At 49.5% G+C, this 26234-nt stretch overlaps 1 protein-coding gene across 1 annotated transcript in view; it reads left to right on the forward strand.

Annotated features, from left to right (window-relative positions):
* Window positions 1-26234, forward strand: part of Sdk1 (sidekick cell adhesion molecule 1) — a 920228-nt gene that overhangs the window by 864135 nt on the left and 29859 nt on the right. Inside the window, exons 36-40 of the mRNA XM_051205538.1 lie at window positions 5370-5485; window positions 9761-9947; window positions 10371-10508; window positions 19027-19188; window positions 20694-20819. Coding sequence (XP_051061495.1) covers window positions 5370-5485; window positions 9761-9947; window positions 10371-10508; window positions 19027-19188; window positions 20694-20819 — 729 coding nt within the window. The remainder of the gene's footprint in view (window positions 1-5369; window positions 5486-9760; window positions 9948-10370; window positions 10509-19026; window positions 19189-20693; window positions 20820-26234) is intronic.

The following is a 26234-nucleotide window of genomic DNA, read 5'->3' on the forward strand; positions in this document are numbered from 1 at the left end:
CTCTCAATTTCTTTTCAAATTATTATTAAATCACTGATCACATAAAAAAAAAAACTAAACTTGGCAACCTATTGTGGTCACAGTCTAGTGCCAGAGTGGGAGCCCTGCGTAACTAAGAGCAATTTAGGAGCACCAGAAATCCTCAGTATTGCCTAGGATACCCCTAGCAACAGTTGGTGCCTGATGTGGCCTTGTCAGTAGTGCTAGGATGGCTCTGACAAGAGTGGGCTTTATTTGTCTCACAGTCTAAGGGTACACAGTCCATCATAGTGGAAAGGCACAGCAGCAAGAGCAGGAAGCCCTGGTCACACAGCATCCACAGTCAGGAAGCAGAGAGAAATGGACGCCGGTGCTCAGCTCACTTTCTCCTTTGTATTCAGTCCAGGGCTCTGGCCCATGGGGTGGTTGGTGCTTCTCACATTCAAGGAGGGTCTCCCCTCCTCAATTAAGTACATTTAGATAATCCCTCACAGACATGCCCAGTCTTATCTCCTAAATTATTCTCTATCCCATCAAGTTGATGATCCATGCTTCCCCCCCACACACACAGAGTAGATATTTTGTACAAGAGCTCTCAGAACTGAGTGGATGAATATCTGTCTCTGTACAGGATTAATTTCAGGGCTCTAGGGGGTTCCTTGTCTCTCTGGAGGCTCCACTGCCTTGCCAAAGACCAAGTGAAGCCACCTGTAGACGTTAGCTTTTATTCACACCTTGCACAAGCTAGACCTGGGATCAGGGGCCCTCAACTGAAGAATCACCTCCATCAGATTGTCCCATGGGCATGCCTATGGGGGCATTTTCTTGGTTGCTAATTGCAGTGCTACCTCGGGGTAGGTGATCCTCAGTTGTATAAGAAAGCTGTTTGAACATGAGCTAGTAAGCAATGATCTATTCTTCAGCTCCTACTTTGGCTTTTCTCAGTGGTGGACTATAAGGTGAAATGAACCCTTTCCTCCCCAAGTTGTTTCTGGTCCTTGTGCTCATCACAGCAACAGAAAGCCAACTAGACTACCATCCTCTTCCTTCCTTGACCCAACACATGCCAGAAGCTGCAAGCAGCACCCAGCCTGCATGTCCTGTGTGTTTGCTATGACAAGATTCCTAAACTCTGAGGATCTTAAGTCCAGGGCTGCAGTGTGGGGCCTGTCATGGTGCAGGCTCACCTTGGGTCCACCGGAACATGAGGTCAAAGGCAACAAGCCAGCTTTATACATTCCCCAGCAAACAAAATGAAATCTGAGCTGAGGATAGCTATGGCACACAAATGGCTATGAGAGAGAGAGAGAGAGAGAGTGTGTGTGTGTGTGTGTACACATGTGTTCATGTGTATACATGTGTTCTTGTGTGTTCAGGTACATTGCAAGTGCACATGCACGTGTGTGTGTGTGTGTGTGTGTGTGTGTGTGTGTGTGTGTGTGTGTGTAGGACAGTCAGTGGAAGACTCAGATGTCAGCTTCCCTCCACCTTGGACTTTAGACAGAGTCTTTCATTTTTACCTAGAACTCAGAAATTCAGTTAGGCTAGCTGATGAGCCCCAAGGGGTCCTCCTGTCTCTGCCTCCCCAGCACTTGGGTTTCAAGCATGTGACTGATCTTTGTGATTATTGTTTTGTTCTATGATTGTCAGCTGCAGAACACATCAGATGTCCCTGGGGTTCTTTATCAATAGCTGAGGAGATCTGTCTCCAAGGCCATTCAGCACCATGGTAAGGATGAGGCAGTGATTCTGCCATCAGTCTATGCTGGTGTTGATAGCTGCGCATAGCCAACCTCAGCCATGACCATGACCTTCCTATTTTACATGTGATGCCGCTTGTGGGCACCTAATCAGCAGATGTTGGAGAAAATGTTAAATGCTTTAAGAAAACAATCTAACGCATTAAAAAGTATGTGAGGGGCTGGAGAGATGGCTCAGTCGGTAAAGCGCCAGCCATGAAAGAAGAGGGCCGAGTTCTGGCCCCAGCACCCACATAAGAGTCGGGTGTTCTAAGGTATTTCTGTACCCTCAGCACTGGGGGTGGGGGTAGAGGGTTGGGGCAAGCTAGGTAGATCCCTAGATCTAACTGCTGGGCCAGCCTAGTAAGTCAGAGAGCTCCAGGATCAGTGAGAGGCTGTCTTAGTTAGGGTTTCTATGGTTAGGGTTTCTATGACACCATGACCATGGCGACTATTATAAAGGCAAACATTTCATTGGAGTTGACTTAGTTTCAGAGGTTTAGTCCATGATCATCACGTCAGGAAGCATGGCAGCATGCAGGCAGACATGATGCTAGAGAGGTAGCTAAGAGTTCTACATCAGATCAGCAAGAAGCAGGAAGAGACCATGGCCCCTGGCCTGGCTTGAGCATCTGAAACTTCAAAGCCTGCCCTAAGTGACACACTTCCTCCAACAAAGCCACACCTACTTCAGCAAGGCCACACCTCCTAATAATGCCACTCCCTGTGAGCCTATGGAGGCCATTTTCTTTCAAACCCCCACAGAGACCTGATCTCAGAAAATAAGGTGGAGAGAAACTGACAAAGAGACTTGACCCCTGGCTTTTACACGAATATGTGCAGGAACACCCATATGTCCGTGTGCACACAGACACACATCAGCATGTACATACAACACACACACACACACACACACACACACACACACACTGGCTGGTGTTTATTTGTGTACCTCTTATACCATGAATGTCAAGACTGGAAAACAATCGGACAAAGGCCTGCGTGTCCTTCCTTCAGCTTCCGAGCTGCACACTTTCCTTGGGTGAGGCTTGCATTCTGAATGGAGAACAACAGCTCTTCCTAATGGCTAAATTCTCCAGGCAGTCTAGAAGCCCTGAAGCTCTCAGAAGCACAAAAAAAAAAAAAAAAAAAAAAAAAAAAAAAAGTGTTGAATCCATGGTTGATCTATTTCCTCCCCACATGTGCCAGCAATATCCGGTTACCTGCAGTATCTTTATGGCATAAAACACCAGGCTGCAGTAGAACTGACACAGGCGTGTCTCATCTGGGAGCTTCATCCAGGGTCTTTCCACCCAGCCAGAAGGCACCACAGACCCTGAGTGCTAGGGAATCACAGAGTGTATGGCTCACCCAGCCACCTGCTACAGATGGACTGTCATGGCCAGGACTGTCCTGGCTTTGCTGTCTGCCAAGTCTACGGAAAGCCAACCTTGGGGGTGCCGAGGAGGGATCTGTGCACCAGCCTACCAGAGTAACGGCCATGCTCCATTCAGCCTTTCATGATTTTAATTGTACAACAGTAATTTTGTGATCGAGTTGCCGACGGCGAACATGCAGAAGACATTAACTTTATTTATGTTTTGGATTATTAATGCGGCTGTTAAAATTCCTCCAGTTAGTTTTGATTGAATTGTTTTTTTGTGTGATTCTGTTGTTTAATGGAGCGGTAAATAAGAATTTCTGATAATGAGACCCAGCATCTGTCACAACAACCTGGTGTGGGCTATTAACATTTCCATTAGCGGAGGGTGGGCAGCGATAATACAGAAGCACACAGTTAGAACAAAATAAATAGTCGTGTCAGGCTGAGCGGGTGTTAATTACTATTTTATTCTGCTTGGGTGGGGGGAGAGAGCAGAAAGCAGGGGAGGGAGAGTCGATCAAGGAGTGACCTACTACTCACCAGGTCATCTTAGCTCGCCAAAGGAGTACCATGCCAGAAAATCTCCTTAGGCAGTGATGGTTTTGTGGCTTCCATTGATGGCCTCTAGACAGACTCACATCAAGAGGCAGCCAGCAGGGTCTGTGCAGATGGCTCAGCCGCTAAGGGACTCGCTCTGCACACACAGCTTGGGAACCTGAGTTTGAATTCCCAGCACCTATGTAAAAGCCTCAGTGTTCCCAGAGGTGGAGCAGGAGGAGACAGGTGAGTTCCCCAGATCTCATCAGCTGGCTAGCCTAGTGACTCACTTAGTTCCAGGTTCAATGAGAAGCCCTGCCTCAAAATATAAGGTGGAGCATGAGATCATGAAAAAATCCTGGCCTCCATGTGCACATGCATAGGTGTGAGTGCGTTCGTACACACAGTAAGATGCAGTAAGATGGAGAGTGATCAATGGCGACACCAGCAACATTGACTCCCAGCCTTCACCTGCATACATACAAACACATATACATACACATAGACATGCCTACATACACATGTGCACAAACATAAGTGTACATACCACATACATGCATGTGCACAGAGAGAGAAAATGATAGAGGGCAGTCGACAGTCGGCACTCTTGGGCCCACAAGCTGAGGCTGAAGGAGGCGAAGAGGGGCTAGGCTAGCCTCTGCCTCCCAGAAGCTAGTTCCTTAAGATAACTCCATGCAACTTTAAGGTTCAACCAGGGACCAGATTTTCCGTGAGGATCACTCGGTGGGAGACAGGACTGTCTCCTGAGAGGCAATAACAGCCTACCATGAGAAAGTGCCCCGTACGGAATTCAGAACCACGAGACAACTGATGGAGAGAGGACAGAGTGGTCCACAGTGGGGCTCCTGCTCTCCATACCACTCTTCATTCCCTAGTGCTGCAAGGGACAGAGTGGACGGCCACTGCCCTCCTGGTCACCCCATCTTTTGCTTATATGTTGTACCTGTGACAGTGGGACAGAGCACGCCAGGAGTGCTCCAATGGGAGGAAGAAAGAGGAACAGCCCCCTATTCGGAACTTGCAGGCCACTTTTCCTTGGTGCTACACACAGTCATGTTCCCACGCACCAGAACCCCTATGCAGGTGGAAAGCAGCTGTGTCTGTAGATGGGTTTCTGGAAGCAGGCATCATAATAGAGGCACCTGAACATGCAATGGCAAGGAAGCTGTCTTTGTGATCTGTTTCTTCCTTTGGAAGCAGAGCTGACGTTCTCACCCCCAGTCAGGGATGCCTTGCTACCTGTGACTCCCTTAGCCACAGAGCCTCTTGGGTCCCTGCCATGCCCCAAGTGCTTCTGGGACCTCCAGTTAGCCTCCATGTCTTACTGTTTTATCTCCCAGTGGGTGATGCCCAGCCCGTGCCACATGGATTGCTAGATAGTGTTTGTCTTTCACCACTCACTAACTGTATCTCAGCAGAATCAATGTTCTTTGTAACTCTGTGTAGTTTGTCTTGTGCATTTAGAAGAAGGCCTCTGTGAGAGCTTGTAGCCTTCCTTGGCATCAAAGGACTACGAATTGCCTGGGACAGAGGCTGAAACTGGAAAGTAAATACACCTGAGGCCTCCCAAACTTGGGTGGTGTCCAGGATAGTTTCCCATGCTGTCTATCACAGAATTATATTCTGTGTGAGCCCTGGAGACATGAGTTGCTGGGTCACAGCCAGCTTATAGGAGGCCATCCCAGTTATTGTCCTGTTTCTCTCCTCAGCCCCAGCGATGGCCCCACAGAACGTCCAGGTGACTCCGCTCACAGCCAGCCAGCTGGAGGTCACATGGGACCCACCACCCCCAGAGAGCCAGAATGGCAATATCCAGGGCTATAAGGCAAGTTCTCATACATGATTGGGCTCTTTTCTTCCAGCTCACTGTGTGCCCAGGCCCTGAAGGCTTTGGCTGCACACTGGCTACATTGAGGGACTGCTGTGTCCCCAGCAGCAGATGCACAGCATTGAAGTAGGCCGCATGTGCCTCGAGCAAGCTGGGTGGGAACAACACCTGGAATAAAAGCTGCTTGGGTAAAAGCCACACAGGAAGCAGCTTCCCATGTGGCTGTTGCGCCTACCACAAAGTACACTTGGCTCCTCCAAGGGGGCCCAGGACCACCACGGAACCTGGTCTCTTCCCGTGCCCACATCACAGCCCCCAGGGCATTTACTGATAATAACAGAAGTGGGTGTCCTCACAAAAGCAGGTTCCAAATCCCAACACTGTCTGCTGCACATGGAGGGAATCTCTCATTTCCATAGGTGTGGGATAGAGTCAGAGAACCTGTGTGTGTGGGTGTGTGTGTGTGTCTGTGTCTATCTATGTCTCTCTCTGTGTGTGCATGTTCATGTACATGTGTGTCTGTGTCTATCTATGTCTCTCTCTATGTGTGCATGTTCATGTACATGTGTGTCTGTGTCTATATGTCTGTGTGTGTGTGTGTGTGTGTGTGTGTGAGAGAGAGAGAGAGAGAGAGAGAGAGAGAGAGAGAGAGAGAGAGAGAGAGAGACAGTACTGTTCTTTAGGCCTCAAACACCATCAACATTTTTTATTCTTCCTGTTGTGGGAGGAAGACAAGGTTTCCCCTTGGCCTGGAACTCACTGGTTAGACTAGGCAGGCTGGCAGGCAGGGTGGCTGTCAAGCCCCAGGAACCCTCCTGTTTCTGTCTCCTCGGCACCAGAGTGACAGGCAGGGGCTACTGTGCCTGGATTTTTTTTTTTTTTTAAAACCTGGGTTCCAGGATAGCACTCAGGTTCTCAGACCTGCACAGCTGGGCCATGTCCTGAGCTCCAGGAGTCCCCACATGGGGAGCCTCATTTTGAGACAGGCTCACTACAAGAGCCATTGAGTCTCCATGAGCCCAATGCTCTAAATGTGAAAGGAAAGGAAGACTTGCCAGCCAACATGGGGGAAATAACTGGGCCAGTTTCTCCCCTGCTGCCCTCCTCCCCGCCCCCCCCCCCCCCCCCCCCCCCGCCGGCCCCCCCCCCCCCCCCCCCCCCCCTGCTCCCCCCCCTCGCTGCCCTCCTCCCTGCCCTCCTCCCTGCCCTCCTCCCTGCCCCCTCCCCTGCTGCCCTCCTCCCTGCCCTCTCCCCTGCTGCCCTCCTCCCTGCCCTCTCCCCTGCTTCCCTCCTCCCTGTCCTCCCTGCCCCCCCCCCTGCCCCCCCCCCCCCCCCCTCCCGCTGCCCTCCTCCCTGCTGCCCTCCTCCCTGCTGTCCTCCCTGCCCTCCTCCCTGCTGCCCTCCTCCCTGCCCTCTCCCCTGCTGTCCTCCTCCCTGTCCTCCTCCCTGCTGTCCTCCTCCCTGCCCTCCTCCCTGCTGTCCTCCTCCCTGCCCTCCTCCCTGCTGTCCTCCTCCCTGCCCTCCTCCCTGCCCTCCTCCCTGCTGCCCTCCTCCCTGCCCCCTCTCCCCTGCTGTCCTCCTCCCTGCTGCCCTCCCCCTGCCCTCCCCCCCTGAGCCCTCCTCCCTGCCCTCCCTCCCTGCTGTCCTCCCCCCTGCCCCTCCTCCCTGCTGTCCTCCTCCCTGATGCCCTCCTCCCTGCCCTCTCCCCTGATGCCCTCCTCCCTGCCCTCCCTCCCCTGCTGTCCTCCCTGCCCCTCCTCCCTGCTGCCCTCCTTCCTGCCCTCCTCCCTGCTGTCCTCCCTCCCTGCCCTCCTCCCTGCTGTCCTCCTCCCCTGCCCTCCCTCCCTGCCCTCCTCCCTGCTGCCCTCCCCCCTGCCCTCCTCCCTGCTGTCCTCCTCCCTGCCCTCTCCCCTGCTGTCCTCCTCCCTGCTGCCCTCCTCCCTGCCCTCTCCCCTGATGCCCTCCTCCCTGCCCTCCTCCCTGCTGTCCTCCTCCCTGCCCTCCTCCCTGCTGTCCTCCTCCCTGCCCTCCTCCCTGCTGTCCTCCTCCCTGCTGCCCTCCTCCCTGCCCTCTCCCCTGCTAAGGGCACCCAGGAGCTCTAAACATCACCAAAGCTCCCTGACTGGAGGAGACATCCCATCTGCAGTCTCCATTCTTCCAGAAGTAATTTCCTTGTCTGGCATCCATGAGCCCTACTTGATCAGTTATCAGACTCTCGGAGCCATCCTGCCTTGATGAATATTGGTCCAATTAAATGTCCATTTTAAAATGATTTTGGTAGGTGTGTTATGAAAATGAATACCTCCCTGCCGGCAAAGCTCTTACAAAGATGAATGAGGTCACAGAAAGTCCCCTGAGCTCCCAGGCAAGGCACCATTTATGCACATCCAAAAATATGTTTTCTCATTTCCCTAATGATAAAGACATTGAACTTGGATATTGATCACAAGTTAGCATGGCCTGTCTGAGCGGAGGCTTTCCTGCAGTCAGCTCTGCCATCCGGCATGCAAGTGGGGCTTGTGGGGAGGGGGACAGTGGTGGTCACCAACTCACACGTGGGGCAGGCTCCACCACAGGTGTGACCTGTGAGGCTGAGTCTCTGCTGCCTCCTGCAGCGTCTGTCTTGCTCTCACAGAGGGCACACTGCTCTTGTGGCCTGGCACAGGCTCATGTACACAGAGCCAAGGGGGATCTTCCAGCCAGTGTTGTCTTTGGGCAGCCCAGCTGGCACAGGCTGAGGGCAGTGGTTGCCAGACAGCTGTTTAGGGAAATGGTTCTGCTAATCATTCAAACCTTTGTGCTTGGACCTCAGATCTCCCTATAAGCACATCAAAGCTAGATGAGAAGAAATGGTACCTAAGGGTGACAAGGTGCTCTCCCCCTGTCTCAGCTCAGGACTCTTTCCTGTGTGTGTGTGTGTGTGTGTGTGTGTGTGTGTGTGTGTGTGTGTGTGTGTGTGTGTAGGCCACCTATTGTTTCTCAGGTTCCTTCCATCTTTATAAAAATGTGTTCTTTTTTATTATTTAAATTAAGAAATATTTTACATTTTGATCCCAGTTCCCTCCCCCTCCCATCCTCCCATTCCCCCCACAGACCCCCTCCTTTCCCCATCTATTCCCCAGGGAGGGTGAGGCCTTCCATGAGGGATCATCAAAATCTGTCAAGTCATTTGGAGTAGAGTCTAGGCCCTCCCCCGTGTCTCTAGGCTAAGGGAGTATTCCTCCATGGGGAATGTGCTCCCGAAGTCCTTTCCAGCGCCAGGGATACATCCTGGTTCCACTGTCGAGGTCACATAGACTGCCCAGGCCTTCTAACTGAGACCCACGTTCAGGATGTCTGGGTCGGTCCTATGCTGATCTCCCAGCTACCAGTCTGAGGTCCATGAGCTCCCTACTGTTCAGGTCAGCTGTCTCTGTGCTTTTCTGCATAAAAAAATGTGTTCTTAAGTTGTGTCTGGGTATGCACTCACCAGAGCAAGTGCCCATGGAAGCCAGAAGAGGGCACCAGATCTCCAGGAGCAATTGTGAACTGGGTGCTGGGATCTGACCTCAGAACTTCTGGAAGGGCAGAATATACCCTTAATTGCTAAGCCATCTCTCCAGCCCCTTTCCTTGTGTTTTAAGACAAACTGTCTACGGTCTTACTGGCCTGTAAGTAAGGCTGAGCCCCAGGGATCTGCCTGTCTCTACCACCTCAGAGCTGGGATTGAAAGCATGCACCCCCATGCATGGCTTTTGGGTGCTGGGAATTGAACTCATGTCTTCAAGCTTGTACAGCAAACACTGGCTGATCCATCAACCCCTGTCTCCTTCTGGTAACGTTTGGTGTTTTCAGCCCCAAAGAATTTTTGCTACATTGATAGAAGACTTAGGTGCTGGCTTTGAAAAATATGTGGGGCATGGGGTGAGACTTTCAGGCTTGGCCTATCTGTAGGTGGGAACAGGGCGAGATACTGGTGCCCCACCCAAGAAGACTATGTCACAGGTTATAGGCTTTACATAACAAGTGTTCAAACTTGTGAGCCTGTAGCAGGTAGTACCTATCTTAACCACAACAGAGGCTGTGGCCTCTGTATACTAGCCACCTTCAGATCCCACCCTGAGCGGTTTAAGTAGATGACGCTCGAAGTCGAGATAACAGGGCAGAACCCCTGACCTCTAACACCCCAGCACCCTGGGCCTCCTTTACCATACTAGCCTGGTCTCTGTTCACTGTTGTCACACTAAGGCCTGGTATATTCCATCCATGCCCTGTGTGTGTTCCGCCCAACAGATTTACTACTGGGAGGCAGACAGCCGCAACGAGACTGAGAAAATGAAGGTCCTCTTCCTCCCTGAGCCCGTAGTGAAGATCAAGAATCTCACCAGCCACACCAAGTACCTGGTCAGCATCTCTGCCTTCAATGCTGCAGGTGACGGGCCCAAGAGTGACCCACGTCAGGGACGCACACATCAAGCCGGTAGGTCATCCTGTCTGTCCTGTCATAGTATCAAGGGTACTGCTCAAGAGCCAGGGTATAGCGGATTTGGTAGAGTGCTCACACGAAGCCCTGGGCTCCCTCCCAGCACCTCAGAATCTAAGTCAGTATTGTGGTGCGGCTTTTGAACCCAGGCCCCTGGGAGATGGAGGCAGGAGGATTGATACAGAGTTCAGTCCTCTTTAGTGACATATTGAGTTCCAAGCCAGTATGAGATACATGAAACCCTGTTTAAAAAAAAAAAAAAAAAAAAAAAAAAAAAGTCACTGTGTCTCCAATTCCATGCATTAGATAACACCTAGGAGCACTCACTGCCTGCCCTGTAGAGAGAGAGTCATGGCCATGTGTGGGTGATCGACAAAGCCACTGGTCTTCACTCTGCACCCCTGTGCTCTATTTTCCCAGCGCCTGGACCCCCCAGCTTCCTGGCATTCTCAGAAATAACCTCCACCACACTCAACGTGTCCTGGGGGGAGCCATCGGCAGCCAACGGCATACTACAGGGCTATCGAGTGGTGTATGAGTCCTTAGCACCCGTGCAAGGTAAGGCCTGGGGGCTACAGTAGGCTCTACTCCAGCATACACGGAGAGAAGCTGGGAAGGGGGTGGTACTTGAAGTGCAAGCATGAGGGCCTAAATGGACCCCTAGAGTCTGTGTAAAATCTCTGGGGTTGGTGATGCTCACCCACAATGCTGGGTGCTAGAGACAGGCCTGGGCTGGCTGACCAGCCAACTAGCCAAACTGATGGGTTCCAAGTAAAGAGTAAAAGACTCTGGAGCTGCTGGTGAATGCCGTGGTCTGAATACCACAGGCATGGTAGTTTGAATGTATTTGGCTCATAGTGAGTGGCACTAGAAGGTGGTGTGGCCTTGTTGGAGGAAGTGTAGTCTTGGAGGAGGCTGGATGACAGGTGCCTTTAATCCAGACCTTGAGGCTGGAGGGCACACCTTTAATCTGGGCCACACCTTCTGTTGGAAGAGTGTCACAGTGGGGGGCAGGCTTTGAGGTCTTCTTTCTCAAGCTTCACTCAGAGTGACAGTCAGCCGACCTCCTGTTGCCTGCAAGATCTAAACCACTCAGCTATTTCTCCAGCACCATGCCTGCCTGCATGTCGCCATGCTCCCTGACATACTGGATTGAGCCTCTGAACTGCAAGTAAGCCACCACAATGAAAGGTTTCCTGTATAAGAGTTGTCATGGCCGTGGTGTCTCTTCACAGCAATAGAAACCTAAGACAACAGGTTAAAAAGTGGGCCGTTGCTCCGCCAGAATGTGCTTGCAGATAAATAATGGATGGGTCACAGAATGAAATGCAGATGGCGTTGGGAAAGCAGATCTGGGGACCCCACAGTAACTGAGGGAAGACAGCAGTAGAGATGCTACCTAGCATTCTGCCTGGAGGGCTTGGAGGAGGCAATGTGGTGAAGACAGTAGGAGGTGGCAGATTAAGGATGTGGCTTCAGAGGACCAGTAGAGCTCCTAATCACACACCAGGTACCTGATTGTCATCCTCACCTCTGGGTCTTTTATCCACTTGTTGTTCCTGTGTCCACTGAGGACTTTGTACTCACTCCACTGCATGCCCAGAGACAGCTCCAGCCATCTCTGCACGATGACCCAGGTTCAGATCTCCCCTCTCCTGGTCATACAATAGATAGATGGTAAAACTTAGAGATTATTCAGTGCCTAGGAGGAAACACTACACCAGCAGCTGACCAGAAAACAATGGCTCTCCATTAAGCTGTGGTCAGTCGCGTGGGGCAGGAAGGTGATTCAAAAGGGAACATTCAAGCATTCAATCTTACTGCATCGAACCTCCAATGCCTTTGACAAGATTTTATGATACTCTAAGAAAGACAGAATGCTCACCATAAACTATGGCCTCAGGCTTTTGCATCATCAGTTCCGAGCCACATCCCAAGTCAGAGCCAGGGAAGTGAGAGAAAGAAAAGGCCAAGGATGTCCGGGCCGATCGATGAGCTTCCTGCACAGCGGGGGTGACCCGTGGATGGAGTTCTAAGAATCCAATATGGTCCTGGAGGGGTGGGAGGACAGTGACTGCTGGGATCCTGCTAGGTGGCATTTTTGCCAAAGTGAGCAATCTGTCCAGGAGCAGATGACTTGTACAGGACTACCTTCAAGATCCCAGGACACAGCTCCAGAAGACATGCCAATGGTTCTTGCTTGGTCAATAGATAGAAGACTTTCCAAAGACCTTCCTGTTCAGTAGGGTTCCTTTTTTCTCCATCACACACACACACACACACACACACACACACACACACACACACACACACACACACGGCAAACATCTTTTCAAGGACGGCAAACAACTGGAGCCATTCAAATGAGTAGAGGTTGTCAGAATTGTGGCACTAATTGACCCATGTGCCCTTTGTAATCAGAGCTAGCTTGGTATCTCATACGTCCTCAAACAAGCAAGTGACTCTGCCATGTCCTTTGTCCTATGTCCTGCGCTAATGCTTCCTGAATCTCCAGCAATCTTGCGGCACACACCCAGGAAGCACAAGGTTGCTTCTAGTACCAGCTCTAGTACCAGCTCTCCAAAGACTGTCATTCCTTAGTAGAATCCATGCCACAGGGAACTTGCTGTCTTCTGTGATTTGCCTTCTGTACTTTCCTCAGACAGTTCTGGCTTTCTGCACAGATGCCACTGACCCTCCTTCCAGCCAGCTTGCCCCCTATCTCTGGATTCTCTGTGTTGCCAGGGCTGGAGGGTACTTGTTCATCTTTCATGATAATGTATTATGTCAAGTTTGATCCCTTTAGCCATGCTCCCATCTGGCATCATCTCAGTGATGGACAGTGTTTGCTAAGCACTTACTACAGTGATTCTCAAGTTGCCCCCCCCCCGAAAGGGGGTCAAATGACCCTTTCACAGGAGTCATCCAAGACCAGAAAACAGATATTTACGTTATGGACTTCTAACAGTAGCAAAACTACAGTTACGACATAGCAATGAAAATAATTTTATGGTTGAGCATCACCACAACTTGAGGAACTGTACTAAAGGGTTGCTGCATTAGGAAGGTTGAGAATCATTGACTTGCAGTGTACCTGCCCAGGTGCTACTTGTTAGGTGTCAAACCTGGGGCAAATAGCTGCTGTGCCTGTTTAAGGTATCAAAGCAGATAGTGGCACCCAGGCTCTCCCTGCATCCCTCGGTCCCTCCTGGTTGACATACCCCACCCTAAACTTCTCCAGCCCAGGTATTGAGCTGGTCTTCCCTTCCCCCAGCTGCCCTTCCCTGTATAATCCAGATGTTTTGGTTACCTGTCTCCCCCCACCTACACCCTTTACCCCCCTGGTCTCTTGGTCTGGCTTTCCCTTTCCCCTCCCTGTCTCCTCACATAGTCATATCCACTCTGGACTCTCTCAGATTTCTCTCCCACTGGCTAGGCTCTCCCTTCTATCTCCCCACCATACCTAGGAGCAGCCATGTCCTTCCTTTTTTAGTCCTTTTCATTCACTACTCACCTCCATCCACTGTCTCCACATCTGTGCTCCCATGCTGAACTGTAGCCTCGGTGTACATTTTACAAAGAAACAGAGTTCAGGAGGCTGGAAAGATAGCTCAAGCAGTAAAGTACTTGCTTTGCAAGCATGAGGATATGAGTTCAATCCCCAGCACCCACGTAAAAAGAAGGGTATGGTGACACATATTTATAATTCCAGCACTGGAGAGGAAGAAGCAGGGGGATCCCTGGGACTCATTGGCCAACCAGCCTAGCTTTCTCAGAGAGTGTCAGTTTCTGTAGGAGGTACTGTATCAAAATCATGATGGGCAACACCAGAGGAGGGATACCCAACATTGACTTGTGAATACACTCATGAATACACATGCACACACATGATTGGCTCCCCTCACCACACATGTACCCATACTCACAAAGTGAGTTTAGTACCCATACTCACAAAGTGCCACACATACATGGGCACACGCATGCATACCCATGAGTCACAGCATGCATGAGAAAATCAGAGGACAACCTGCAGTCGTCAGTTCCCTTCTTCCGCCATGTGACTCCCAAGGGTCAAACTCAGGTCACCAAGCTTGGTGGCAAGTGCCTTTATATATGGGGCCATCTGTGGACCCCAAAGAGCCCTCCATTCATTGACTGGGTTTCTAGACTGATAAAGAGGGGAGGGACTTGAACCCAGGCAGTCCAGTGCCTATGCAGAGCTCTGGGGGAGCTGAGGGAACTGAGGAACCTATGTTCCTGACAGCCCATTCAAAGGTAGGCATTGGAGAAGGATGCCAGGCAATTCATTATTTCATGTTCCAGACAGACCACTGGCTGCGCAGCCAGGTGTGTGCCTGTCACTCCCCAAAGTGACAGCTGGTGGAATCACTTCAGTTGTACCCATTGTCACCTCTTTTCATAAGGGACGAGATGTTCTGTTTCTGGCATTGTCTCTCTGTGTCTGGCTCCTTCATCACAAATGTCCCTGCCAGAGGCAGTGGTGTCTGTCCTGTGCTAAGAACTAGGATGAGAGGACAGGATTGTGACCTTGTGACCCCTTATTGGATCTGTAGGTTCATGACAGCCAAACCTCAACACAGATGATCCTAGAGCAAGTCATCCAGAGTCCCAGATCCTTGGTTTTGCTTTTGCTTTTGTTCTGAGACAGGATTTACACTGCAGCCTAGGCTAGATTTAAACTTACTCTGTACCATAGGCTGGCCTCAGGCTCACTCTGTAGCCCTCTATTTGGACCCTGTACTGACCTGACACATCCCCACCTCCTCCTGAGTGTCTGTCATGGTTGATCCCAGGGTCTGCTTCCCAGCTTGTTGGTGGCCAGAAGCACAAGCCCAGCCAGCGGCACTATTGAGTTGCCTATAAGCAGCAGCAACTGAGCCACAAGAGCCATGAATGCCCCTGCAAGAATGAGGTGGCCATGGACATGACTCTAACCTCCTGAACCAATGCCCCTCAGCAGTTTGCTCTAGTCGTGGCTGGGTGACTCACATGACCAGTGGAAACTCAGCCATCATGAGGCAAGCAGAGATCAACAAATGTCTGAACATAAGACACACTGGAGCCCTGCCTACACACACACACACACACACACACACCCCACAGGCACACTCTTATGCACACACATGCACGCACCTGAACAGGCCTGCAGGGTAACCCAGCACCTCCCTCGCCTTGATTAACACTCAGGAGAGGGTGATACAACTCCACCTCAGCCATCCAAATTGAGCCTCGCTGTGTGATGAAGACATAGGCCTGAGCCAGCATTAACTAAGCCAGGCCAGCAGAAGCTGGCTAGAAGGATCAAGAGCCAAGGCAGATGATAGTTGTTTGGTTTTGAGAAAGAATCTTACTGTAGAGTCCAGGTTGGCCTAGAATTTGTGGTATGGCCCAGACTAACCTGGATATTTCAGTTATTTCCCCTGATTCGGGGTCTGTTTTGAACCACTAGGCCATGGAATAGGTTACAGAGAAATGCAGGAGGAGAGGGTCCTGGATTTGTCACAGACATTCAGGTGCTCTGGGGACTCTGTGTTTCCCAACAACAATAACCTAGTTGAGACCTTTGCTGCCCACCGAGCTGCCAGTTTAGCTCACTGGATCCCGTGGCGACTATCAACCTTTGAATATCCAGGAAAGCTGAGCCTGGTGAAGCAAGCCTGTACTCCCAGCCACTCAAGAGGCTGAGGCAGGAGCACAAGTTCAAGGCCTGACTGGACTCCAGAGAGTTGAAGGCTACCTTGGACCACTTTGTGAGACACTATCTCAAAACAAAAAGTAAAAAGAAGGTTAGGGCATGATTCAATAATAAAGCACCTTACTAGAATCCTCCATTTCGGGTCTAGGGGTATGACTCAGTGGTAGAGTACCTGCCTAGAATCCCCCAGTGATGGGCAGGGGGTGTGGCTCAGTGGTAGAGCTCCTGCCTAGTTATGCAAGGTTTCATCACTAACGTCAACAAAGAAATTTAAATAATTAGCTGATGAAACAGAACTTTGTTCTTACCCAGAATTACCCGGGACTAAGGCTTCCCCAATTCTTCACCTGCTGACCTAGAACTACAAACTTCCAAGAGAACCTCTTTTGGCTGAGTGGCAGACAGGAAGTGTTTGTCTTTGCTCATCTCTGCCCTCTGCTTTCATGCATCGCTGAGAATTTTTCCTGCTACTACCAGGAGTGGGGGAAGCAAACATTTATCTGGATACACAATGAAACCACCAGGAGCACCATCCCATGGGGAGCACCACATCACTAGAACCACCACCCCACTGGAAGCACCACTTCGATAGTATCATCACCCCACTGAGAGCATCCTTATCTCTGGAAATAACAGCACAATAAGAGCACCACCCCCACTAAGAGCACCCTATGACTGGGATATTGCTCCACTGGAGTACTACACTAGTAGGAGCCCAACACCACTTGAAATATTACCAAACTGGAGCACTGCTTCACTGGGAGCAACCAAACAATGGGAGGACAAGAGACACTGGTCCATTGTGAACAATCACCCTGCTGGGGCCATTGTACCAACACAGTACCATACTGCTAGGAGCACTACAGCAAGCAACATGCTACCAAACACCACACACTGCATTTCCACATGACTGAAACACTATAGGACTCAGCACCATGCCCCACAGATCATGCCCCCTGGAGCACTGAGCTTCGTGGAGCACTAAGCCATTTGAGCACCGAGCCATGTTTTTGGGAATCTGATTTTATGGCAGAGATATTTTTATGTTTCTTAAATATGTTTTAAACTGTAGTCGTTCTATGAGATTATACCCCAAGGCTTCATAGTGCAGAGCATGGTTTTAAAATTGACTAAATAAATAAAATTCTGACACACTTGAGATGGAGGGAGGGTCTGGATGGCTCTTCTTCTGGGTGGGATCAAATGTCCAAAGTCCCTAAATGGGTTTGCATCTGCTCCAGAGAGAACTACGCATTTCTAAGAACAGAAGGAGCCACTCCAGAACAATCACTTGTCTGCAGTGACAGCCACCCTGTGTCCCCTGTCATCCTGTAACCTCTTCCTTGAGTAGCATGTGTGTGGTTGGGTCCAGATCCCCACGGGGAAATGACCACATTTTTCTACATAAAACCTCCCCAGTGAGAATGGTAAAAGAGAAGTTTTTTAAATCACCCCCGAAATAATTCAGAAGTCAATAACTCAGCTGACACGAACCCATATTAAAGGCATAATAAGAGTGTAACGAACCAGCTAAGAGGCATTTTGGAGACCTGGGGTCTACAGATCCATGCTCTGATGGCTTGGAACAATAGATCAGTTTTGAATCAGATGGTACTTTGGTTCCTCTGAAACAACCCCATGTGGTATTAAAGAGACACACTTCACTCCGATTCCCTCATACTGAGGACAGATGGGGAGCATCAGTGCTCAGCAGGAGGCAACATCCCCCATGTCCAGCCCTTCACAAGGCTCCAGGAACACACATCTGCTGACCTGGAAGACATTGAAGAACTACTTGTGTCATTGTGGATGTGCCTGGCGGAGATGAGTGACAACTTGGAGAAGTCCCACAGCCAAGAGCTTACCTGACTTAAAAACTAAACACTCCATTGTTTTCAAACCCAGACAAGCAAAGAAGCTCATTTGCCCTCCCGGGAAATGTGTGTATGTAATTTTCAGTATTTATTCTGAATGTTAAATCTCACCGTCTAATTGTATAGCAATGCTTGGTATTCTTTGATTCTTTTTCTGCAGTATCACTTACCTGAAATCAACCACAATTCAAAATTATTAAATTGGGGGACTAAACCATTTAATAAGTTTTAAAGTCTGCACAATCCCAAGCACTTCAGCTAAATCTCCCTCTATCCTCCTGCATCTTGGCCAAGATGTGAATTGTCTCTTTGTTCAGAGTATCACTGCTGTATATGTTACCCTCCTGTTAGCTACTCAGTGACTGTCTTAGTCACCAGATAAATTGCTATTTAGCATACTCATGTTTAATGTGTTGCCCTCCCATTAGTTATCTCAGTTATAAGGTAGATTGTTTCCCAGAATATCCATACTGTATACGCTACCCTCCCATTAGTCACTCAGTAGCTACTCAATGTATCCATTGTGTCTTGCTGTCTCATTAGTCACTCTGGCTGTCTTGGTGGTCAAATGAACTCTTACTGTTATTGCACAGCACTCACATTTATCCCAGCCTTATTTTACTTAATAAAGTTGAAGCAAAATAATACACAAAGAGTGGCAGTAATATAACATGGAAGGACAGATTACCTCCGGTTCTATGGGAAAGCCATGTGTGTATATGTATGTATATATGTCTATATATACCCACACACATATATCCTCAGTCTCCAGAAATAATCAGGGGTCCTGAAATGTATCCATGAATTAGGGGAACTCCAGCTCTTATGTGTTTATTTATATATTTCTGTGTAGAAATGTTTTTCTTGTGTGGTTCTCATTCTCTGAACTAAGGGTTAATACTCAGAGGCATGGTTTTAACATCCGTCGTTTTTGTTTTCACTCCAAAGTCTGTGGGTGATGTTCCCAAAAGTTGCTTGAGGCTTGCAAGCCACACAGTCAGCTAAGTCAGACTGCAGACCCATCATTGGGGGAAGCTCATCTTTGCACTGAAGCTAGCCTCTTCCACACCCTGCCCTCCCTAGTAACTAAACCGGAAGTGTGCAGTCAACCTCTGAAGCGAGGCAGGACTCTGTAGCTGGAGACAGAGTGGAAAGGGGATGGTCTCTGGGATACAGCCTGGGAGGCCTTCTTGGGTACTTCCCCCTTCTCCCCCACTGTCCTCAGTATGGCCAGTGCTATTCCCCTTGTGACTGTCACAGGCTTGGTGGTTTCCTGGACAGAGTCACTTATCAAGGTTAAACTCTAATTACATGTATCTAGGCTGAAAATTGGCCGGGATCGCTGTTTAAATGCCTCCTAATTGTAAGCAATGCTCCCTTCCTGAGCTACCGGAATGGTCTTCTTTCTTATCGTAACACATCAGACATGCTTGATTGCTTCTCCAAGCTCAGGCCCATCTTCCTTGTGTTTTTGTGGCCATTCCAGGTGTGAGCAAGGTGGTGACTGTGGACGTGAGAGGGAACTGGCAACGTTGGCTGAAGGTGCGGGACCTCACCAAGGGAGTGACCTATTTCTTCCGGGTCCAGGCACGGACCATCGCCTACGGGCCAGAGCTCCAAGCCAATGTCACTGCGGGGCCAGCTGAGGGTGAGTGGACCTGCACTGATGACTGCAGCTGAGTGCCATAACCTCACCTGTGTTGTGCCTTGGCAATTCAGGGACATTCTCAAACAAATATTTTGGGGTCCAGCAGCCAGAAAATGCCTTGGAAGTTTCCAAAACACATTGTAAGCCAGGCACAGGGGGTTCCCACCTTGAATCCCAGCACTCAGGATGTGGAGGCAGGAGGCTCAAGAGGTCAATGCCATCCTCAGCTGCAGAGTTGGGTACAGCCTGAGCTATATGAGACCCTGTCTCAAATAAATAAATAGCAGAGCAAAATATACATGCCACGAGCTTCTGTGGGTAGACTCATTACATACACAGAAACGAGTTCTTAAATGTTAAGCATATAGTTTTTTGTTTGTTTGTTTTCTGGCAAAAACAAAAACACCTTAAGAGAAAAATAAATAAATTTTTAAAACATTTTAATATGTACAATCTTTATGTGCAGCCCAGCAATCCTCCTTTCTCTGCCTCCTCTGTGCTGGGATTACAGGTACACAGCCACCTCCAACTCTTACTGTTTTTAATTGTGTGGTTGTGGATGTGTGGTGTATGTGTGCATAGGTGTCTACAAGCACAGTATATGCCTGTGGATGACAGAAATCCCTGCTGAGTGTCTTTCCCAATCACTCTGTCACCTATCCTTGGAGACAAGATCTCTCAATGAACCCTATGCCCACTAGTTGATGAGACCGGGTTGCAGTTGAGTTCCAAGAGTGTACCTGTGCCCACCACCCTTCGTGTGTCCTAGGACTGAAGAGGCACATGATCACCTGTGTGCCTCATGCCAAACCCATGGTGCAATGAGGGAAGGAAACCTGGACAGAGTCAGACAGGATGACACGTGCCTGTAATCCCAGCTCTTAGAAGATGGGGAGGTCACATTGTTAAGGCTAACCTTGGCTGTGTGCCAAGACCCTGCCTTGAAAAAAACAGTCTAGGGCTGGAGGATGGCTCAGTGGTCAGGAGCACTTGCTGCTTTTGCAGAGGATCCGAGTCCATTCCCAGGGCCCATGAGGGTAATTCATAACCATCTGTAATTCTGGATCTAAGATAAAGGTTCTCAATCTTCCTAATGCTGCCACCCTTAACACAGTTCCTCATGTTGTGGTAACTTCCCAACCATAAAACTACTTTTGTTGCTACTTTGTAACTGTAATTTTGCTACTGTTATGAATCATAATATAAATACCTGACATGCAAAGTATCTGATATGTGACCCCAGATGGGTCGACCCTTAGGTTGAAGTCCAAGAAATCTGATGCCTTCTTCTGTCCTCTGCAGGCACCTGCACACACACACCACAAATAAACAGAAGTGTAAAAATCTTTAATACTTACACAGGGAAACCCTGTCTCAAAAAGCCACATACCCCCAAATCTTTGACATAACTTTAATACAAATGAACCAACATTTCTGTCCCCACTGAGGGGTCACCAGTCCCTTCAAGGCCAATGTCTACTCACTTCACTCTTCTTATCCCACAGGGTCCCCAGGCCCCCCAAGAAATGTCCTTGTCACCAAATCTACCTCCGAGCTGACCCTTCAGTGGACAGAGGGAAATGCTGGGAACACTCCCACTACAGGCTACGTCATAGAGGCCAGACCATCAGGTAGGAGCAGTGAGTCTCTGTGCTCCTGCATGGGCACCAGAATCAGCCACTGCCCACATGGCGGTGTCGCCGTCACCCTGAAGGTTGAAGTCTACAGGGGGCTTCTGGCCTCCTCTCCCTGCATTCTCCTAGCAGGGCTGAGGTAGGGAGTGTGTGTGTGGAAGATGAGGCTCATTTCTTGTCCTTCTTAGTGCCTAGTAACCACAGCTGTGTTCTTAACCTCTCGGGCATTCAATTTCTGGTGCCTTAGCCGCATGACACTCAGAGAGATGATAATTGTCACTCTCAGAAAAGGGTAGATAAGAGGCAAAGGACACTCGAAGACATTTCAGCTCATCAGGAAGATAGAGAAGTGTTTCAGGGACTCGTCTCAGGAGTCTAATGCTGGCAGCCTATGGAAGGAGCCTTGCTCACTTTGGATAATTACTAACGTCCTTATTAATAGAGAAAATGACACATTAAGTTCTGTCCCTTTAAGGCTCCTGAAAATGAGGGCTGAGGTCCCTTCCTGGGCTGGGGAGATGGCTTAGTGAGTAAGAAGGTTTGCTGTACAAGCATGGGGACCTGGAGTTCAAATCCCCAGCATTGCATCAGAAGCAAGACGTGGCTATGTGTACCTGTAACCTCAGTGCTATGGGAAGTAGAGATGACGGGAGGTGGGATGGGGCTTGCTGGCTGCCAGACTCACTGAAGGTGCAGTAAGAGATTCTGTCTCAAAAGAATAAGGAGAGAGGGACAGAGCAGGGCACCCGATATCCTCCTCTGGCCTGGTGTGTACACAGGGCTGCAAACAGTCACTGACTTACATACACCACACACATACACACAGACCCACTCCTGCCCTACCTCCTTCCTTCTAACTTCCTTCTGTCTTGCTCACTTTTAAAAATTACTTTATTTTTTATTTTATGTGTATGGGTGCTTTGCCGGCATGTATGTCTGTGTGCCACATGTAAACCCGATGCCGGGGGAGCTGAGAGTGTTGGGTCCCCCAGAACGTGATTTACAGAGGTTTGATTAACCATTGATGGTTAATGAGTCACCATTTATGTGCTGGGAGTTGAACCCGGTCCTCTGGACGAGCAGACAGTGTCCTTCCCTCCTGAGCTATCAGTCCATCCGTCTCTTAAACACATATTAATTGCATATATTAGTGGGATTCAGTAGAATGGGGTTTTTTGTTTGTTTGTTTTTATGAGACAGTGTACATGTTGGCCTTGAACTATCTATGCAGCCAAGGGTGATCCTGCTGCCCTCACCCCCAGTGCTGGCATCACAGGTGTGCATCATTGTGCCCAGTTTTATGTGGTGCTGGGGATGGGACCCAGTGCTTCCGGGATACTGTATAAGCTCTCCCACCTAATCTGCATCCCGGGCTCCAGTGTGGTATTTTTCTGCATGCTATGTTTGCTACCTTCACATAGCTGGAACTAAATTACCAGATAAGACAAGCTTAAAGAAGGAGAGATTTGTCTTGGCTCACATTTCAGAGGGTTCGGTCTCTGTCACTTGGCCCCATGTGCTGGGCTGTACATGGGCAGGAGAGAGTGGTGGAGGGGGTACTGTTTACTTCATGGTAGACAGGAAGCAGACGCAGGGCAGGAAGGTGCAGGGGACAAGGGCCCACCTGCAGTGTCCGACTTCCTCTAGCTAAGGCCACCTCTGAAATATCTCCTCCTGGGGTAGACGAACATTCAGCACACAAGCCTGTGGGAGGCAGTTCATAAACCAACCAATACACCAGATAGAGCAGGCACTGACTATGCCCAACCACAGCAATCCTCTGTAACTAGCGTTCTCCAAGTCACGATGCTCTGTTGGTTCCCACATTTGAGGCAGAGTGCAGATACTTATGTTTCTGTGTCTGGGTTATTTAACTTAACATGGTCTCCTCCAGCTCCATAAACTTTTGCTTGGTTCTTCTTTATGACTAAGCAATACTCCATCATGTATTTATAGCCAACTTCCCTTTTCCATTCCTCCATTGACAGGCATCTAGGCGAGTCCCCATCATAGACAGCAAAGCTATCTCTTGGACATGCTAACCTCATTTTCTTTGGCTGTGTACATCAGCACTAAGATGGCTGGATCATCCACAGTTTTGTTTTTAGGATTTTTGAGGAGGCTCCATTCTGTTCTCCATAGTGACAGACCTAATCTACATTCCCACCTACCGTGTGTGAAAGTTCCATTTGGTTTCAATAATGAGGGGTGGCTGTTATTGGAAAATGAGTTTCTGATGGTTTGGGTTGGGTATTACTGCTGGGAGCTGGGCTGGGGCGGGGGAAGGGTGTCACCAAACATGGAGAATGCTAAGCAGCTTCACCATGACCTTCAGATGGGTTGCACAGCTCCCAAGGAACAGCTGAGCATGAACACAGGTGAAGCTTCAGGGTCTGGTATTGAAGGAGGCTGTTAGACCACAAGAGAGGACTCCCAATGTCACACCCTGTGGCAGGCAGCTCACGCTTCCCCTTCCATGTTACCTCTGGAAGCTTCTAAGTTAGAAATGCCTTCTGGAAGCATCTAAGGAGAAAGAGACTGGGAACATGGGCTGGGAACATGGGCCTAGTGGGTAGAACACTGGCTGCACAAGTGTGAAGGCCAGAGTTTAAATCTTAGGACAAAGGTTCTCAAACCCTGTGTCTCAACCCCTTTGGGCCAAGCAACTTTTTCACAGGAATTGCCTAAGACAAACAGAAAGTGCTGATATTTATATTATGGCTCATAACAGTAGCAAATTTATAGTTATAAAGTAGCAATGAAAATAATTTTATGGTTGGGGTTACCACATGAGGAAGTGCATTAAAGGGTGGCAGTGTTAGGAAAGTTGAGAACCTCTGTCTTAGAGCATGCCTAACCATTGGACACATCAGAACATCCAGCAGCCCGGGAGGTAGAGGTGGCAGGGTGGTCCCCAAAAAGTGTTCGAGCCTGCTAGCTGCTGGTGTAACATCAGCAAGACCTGCACACATGTGGCACAGCGGCCCCATGCCAAGGTGCTACCTATGCCTGTTTGCATAGTCACGCCTTATGCACACATATACACAAAACAAACACAGCTTCTTCCTGAGGGGATGGCAGTGGGAAAAGTTCGTTATGATGAAGTTGTCAAAGAATGAAAACACACAAAGGGAGGGGGAAAGAAGAAGGGAGGGCCAGAAAAGGGAAGAGAGGGAGGGAGGGAGGGAGGAAAGGAGGAAGAGAGGGAGGAAGAGACAGACAGGAAGGAAGGAAGAGAGGGAGGGACAGGAAGGAGAGAGGGAGGGAGGGAAGGAGGGAGAAAGGAAGGATGAAATATAAGGAGTGAGGCACTGTCCAGCTCTAGAGATGGGATCCCAAGTCATGAGGGTTCTGGGGTCTCAAAGACAGCCAACTGGCTCTCTACAGTGACTCTGTGTTCAGAGCTGACTTTCACCGCTGTCACTAAAAGACAATTACCACCCACGCACCCTTGTGAATCTTGCTAACTGACTATGGTGGGCTCCTGAAGGGGACCTTTCATTGAACACACACACACACACACACACACACACACACACACACACACACACACACACACCACACACAAGCATGATGCCCCATCCCCTCTGCAATACAGGCCAGCCACAGCTCACAGTAGCACACAAGCTTTTATAGATTGTCAATATTTAAACACCTTGCTGGGACCCAGGGGCCTCTGGATCTCAGCTGTCATCTATTTCAGGCCTCATTACACAAACCATTAAACACTGTATCTTCTCATTTTCTCCACTGAAGCTCCCTGGCAAGACCTTCTCCGGGTGGAGCCCCGGTTTGTGCAGAGCCCTGACCGCCTGGCATCTAGGGGGACAGAGACACTTAGCGGTAGGCGTCCCATGGCCCAAATGGTCTGTTCAGTCTGATGTGTCCCTGCCCAGCCACATCCCTACATGCCCTCCTGAAGATATACTCATCAATACTGTGTCCCCATCTGTCCCCATCCTTGTCTTCACCCCTGAAGATTTTGCAGAAGAGCCCATGGTCACTGCACCCAGCAGTAGCCTCAGGCTAAGTCACAGACTCTCTTAGTCCAGGGAGGGTGGTCCCTCATGGCCATCAAGTTCCATCAGGACAGCTGACCAGCTGGTTCGTTTCTCTAAATTGTGAACGAGCCTCCCCTAGAACCCTGTCGCAAAATGGGCCTGGAAAACAGCTATGTGGTGGGCAGACTCGGATGATTTATTTACGCAAATTATTCCAAGGCATTTTGCTGTGTAGCTCTCGGAGCCTAATTTACATATTTACACAATACACTGGAATGGCACTAAAGGCACTATAAATATACTTTCCTCTCCAAAGAGGCCATGAAATATATATTTAGGATGCACCCAAGGCAGGCAGACATTGTATTGCTGTTTTCACAGATGATGCCTCAGCCTGCAGCCAAGGGACTGGGCCTCTCCATCCTCAGCCCTCCTAGGAACACCCCAAGTCCTTTCCCAATCATGGTGTTCATTGTCAGTTCCTGGCAAGGAGAGTTTAAACTGAATCAGGAAGAAAACCAACAGTTACAACTTGGGCACGTTGGTGTAGGCTTGTCTTGTCAGCATTCCAGAGGATGAGGCAGGAGGATGGTGAATTCTAGGCCAGCCCAGGCTACCTATGGAGACTGTGTTTCAAAAATATACTAGTATGGAGCTGGAGAGATGGCTCAGTTGACATAGTGCTTGCCATACAAGCATGAGGATCTGAGTTTGATTCCTAGAACGTCTGTTCAATAAAACCAGACACAATGCATGTTTGGAATCCCAGTGCTAGGGAGGCAGAGACAGGCAGATCCCTGAAGCTCTTTGGACAGTGGGCCGGAACAGCAAGCCATGGGCCATTGAGAGACCCTGCCTCAAAAACCAAGGGTGACAGTACCTGAGAAATGACAGCTGAGGTTTCCCTGTGTCCTGCACATAATACACGCATGCACGCATGCACACATGCACATGCATGCTAAATACATACATTCTTATATACATACATAATACATAAATACATACATAGGTTCAGATTCTTTGAAGGTTTGACACCCCCTGTCAGCAGAAGTATAGCATGCACACCTCAGCCAGGGCTATGCCTCATGCCACTCTCTGCTCCCCACAATGCCTGGGTGTCCTCCTCCTTTCCTAGGTCAGTCTCCTTCAGTGGCCATCCCTGCCATGAAACATGCACCAAGTGCTGTCTGCTACCCTAGGCAAGGACCAGACAAAAGGCATTTTTATGAGCAGATGTATTTAGCCTGTTGTTTAAGCCTCACCTCCTAGCTTGACCGTTTATAGAGAGAGAAACGGCAGCGCTTAAGAAATAAATGACTGCCAGACCTACACTTGCTCAGCGCTCCAGGCTGGCGGTCAAGCTGTTGGCTTCATGAGTTAGTGGAACCTGAAGTCTCAGTGGTGAGTGACA

This window comes from Phodopus roborovskii, unplaced genomic scaffold, assembly GCF_943737965.1.
Source record: "Phodopus roborovskii unplaced genomic scaffold, PHOROB, whole genome shotgun sequence".
NCBI lineage: Eukaryota > Metazoa > Chordata > Mammalia > Rodentia > Cricetidae > Phodopus > Phodopus roborovskii.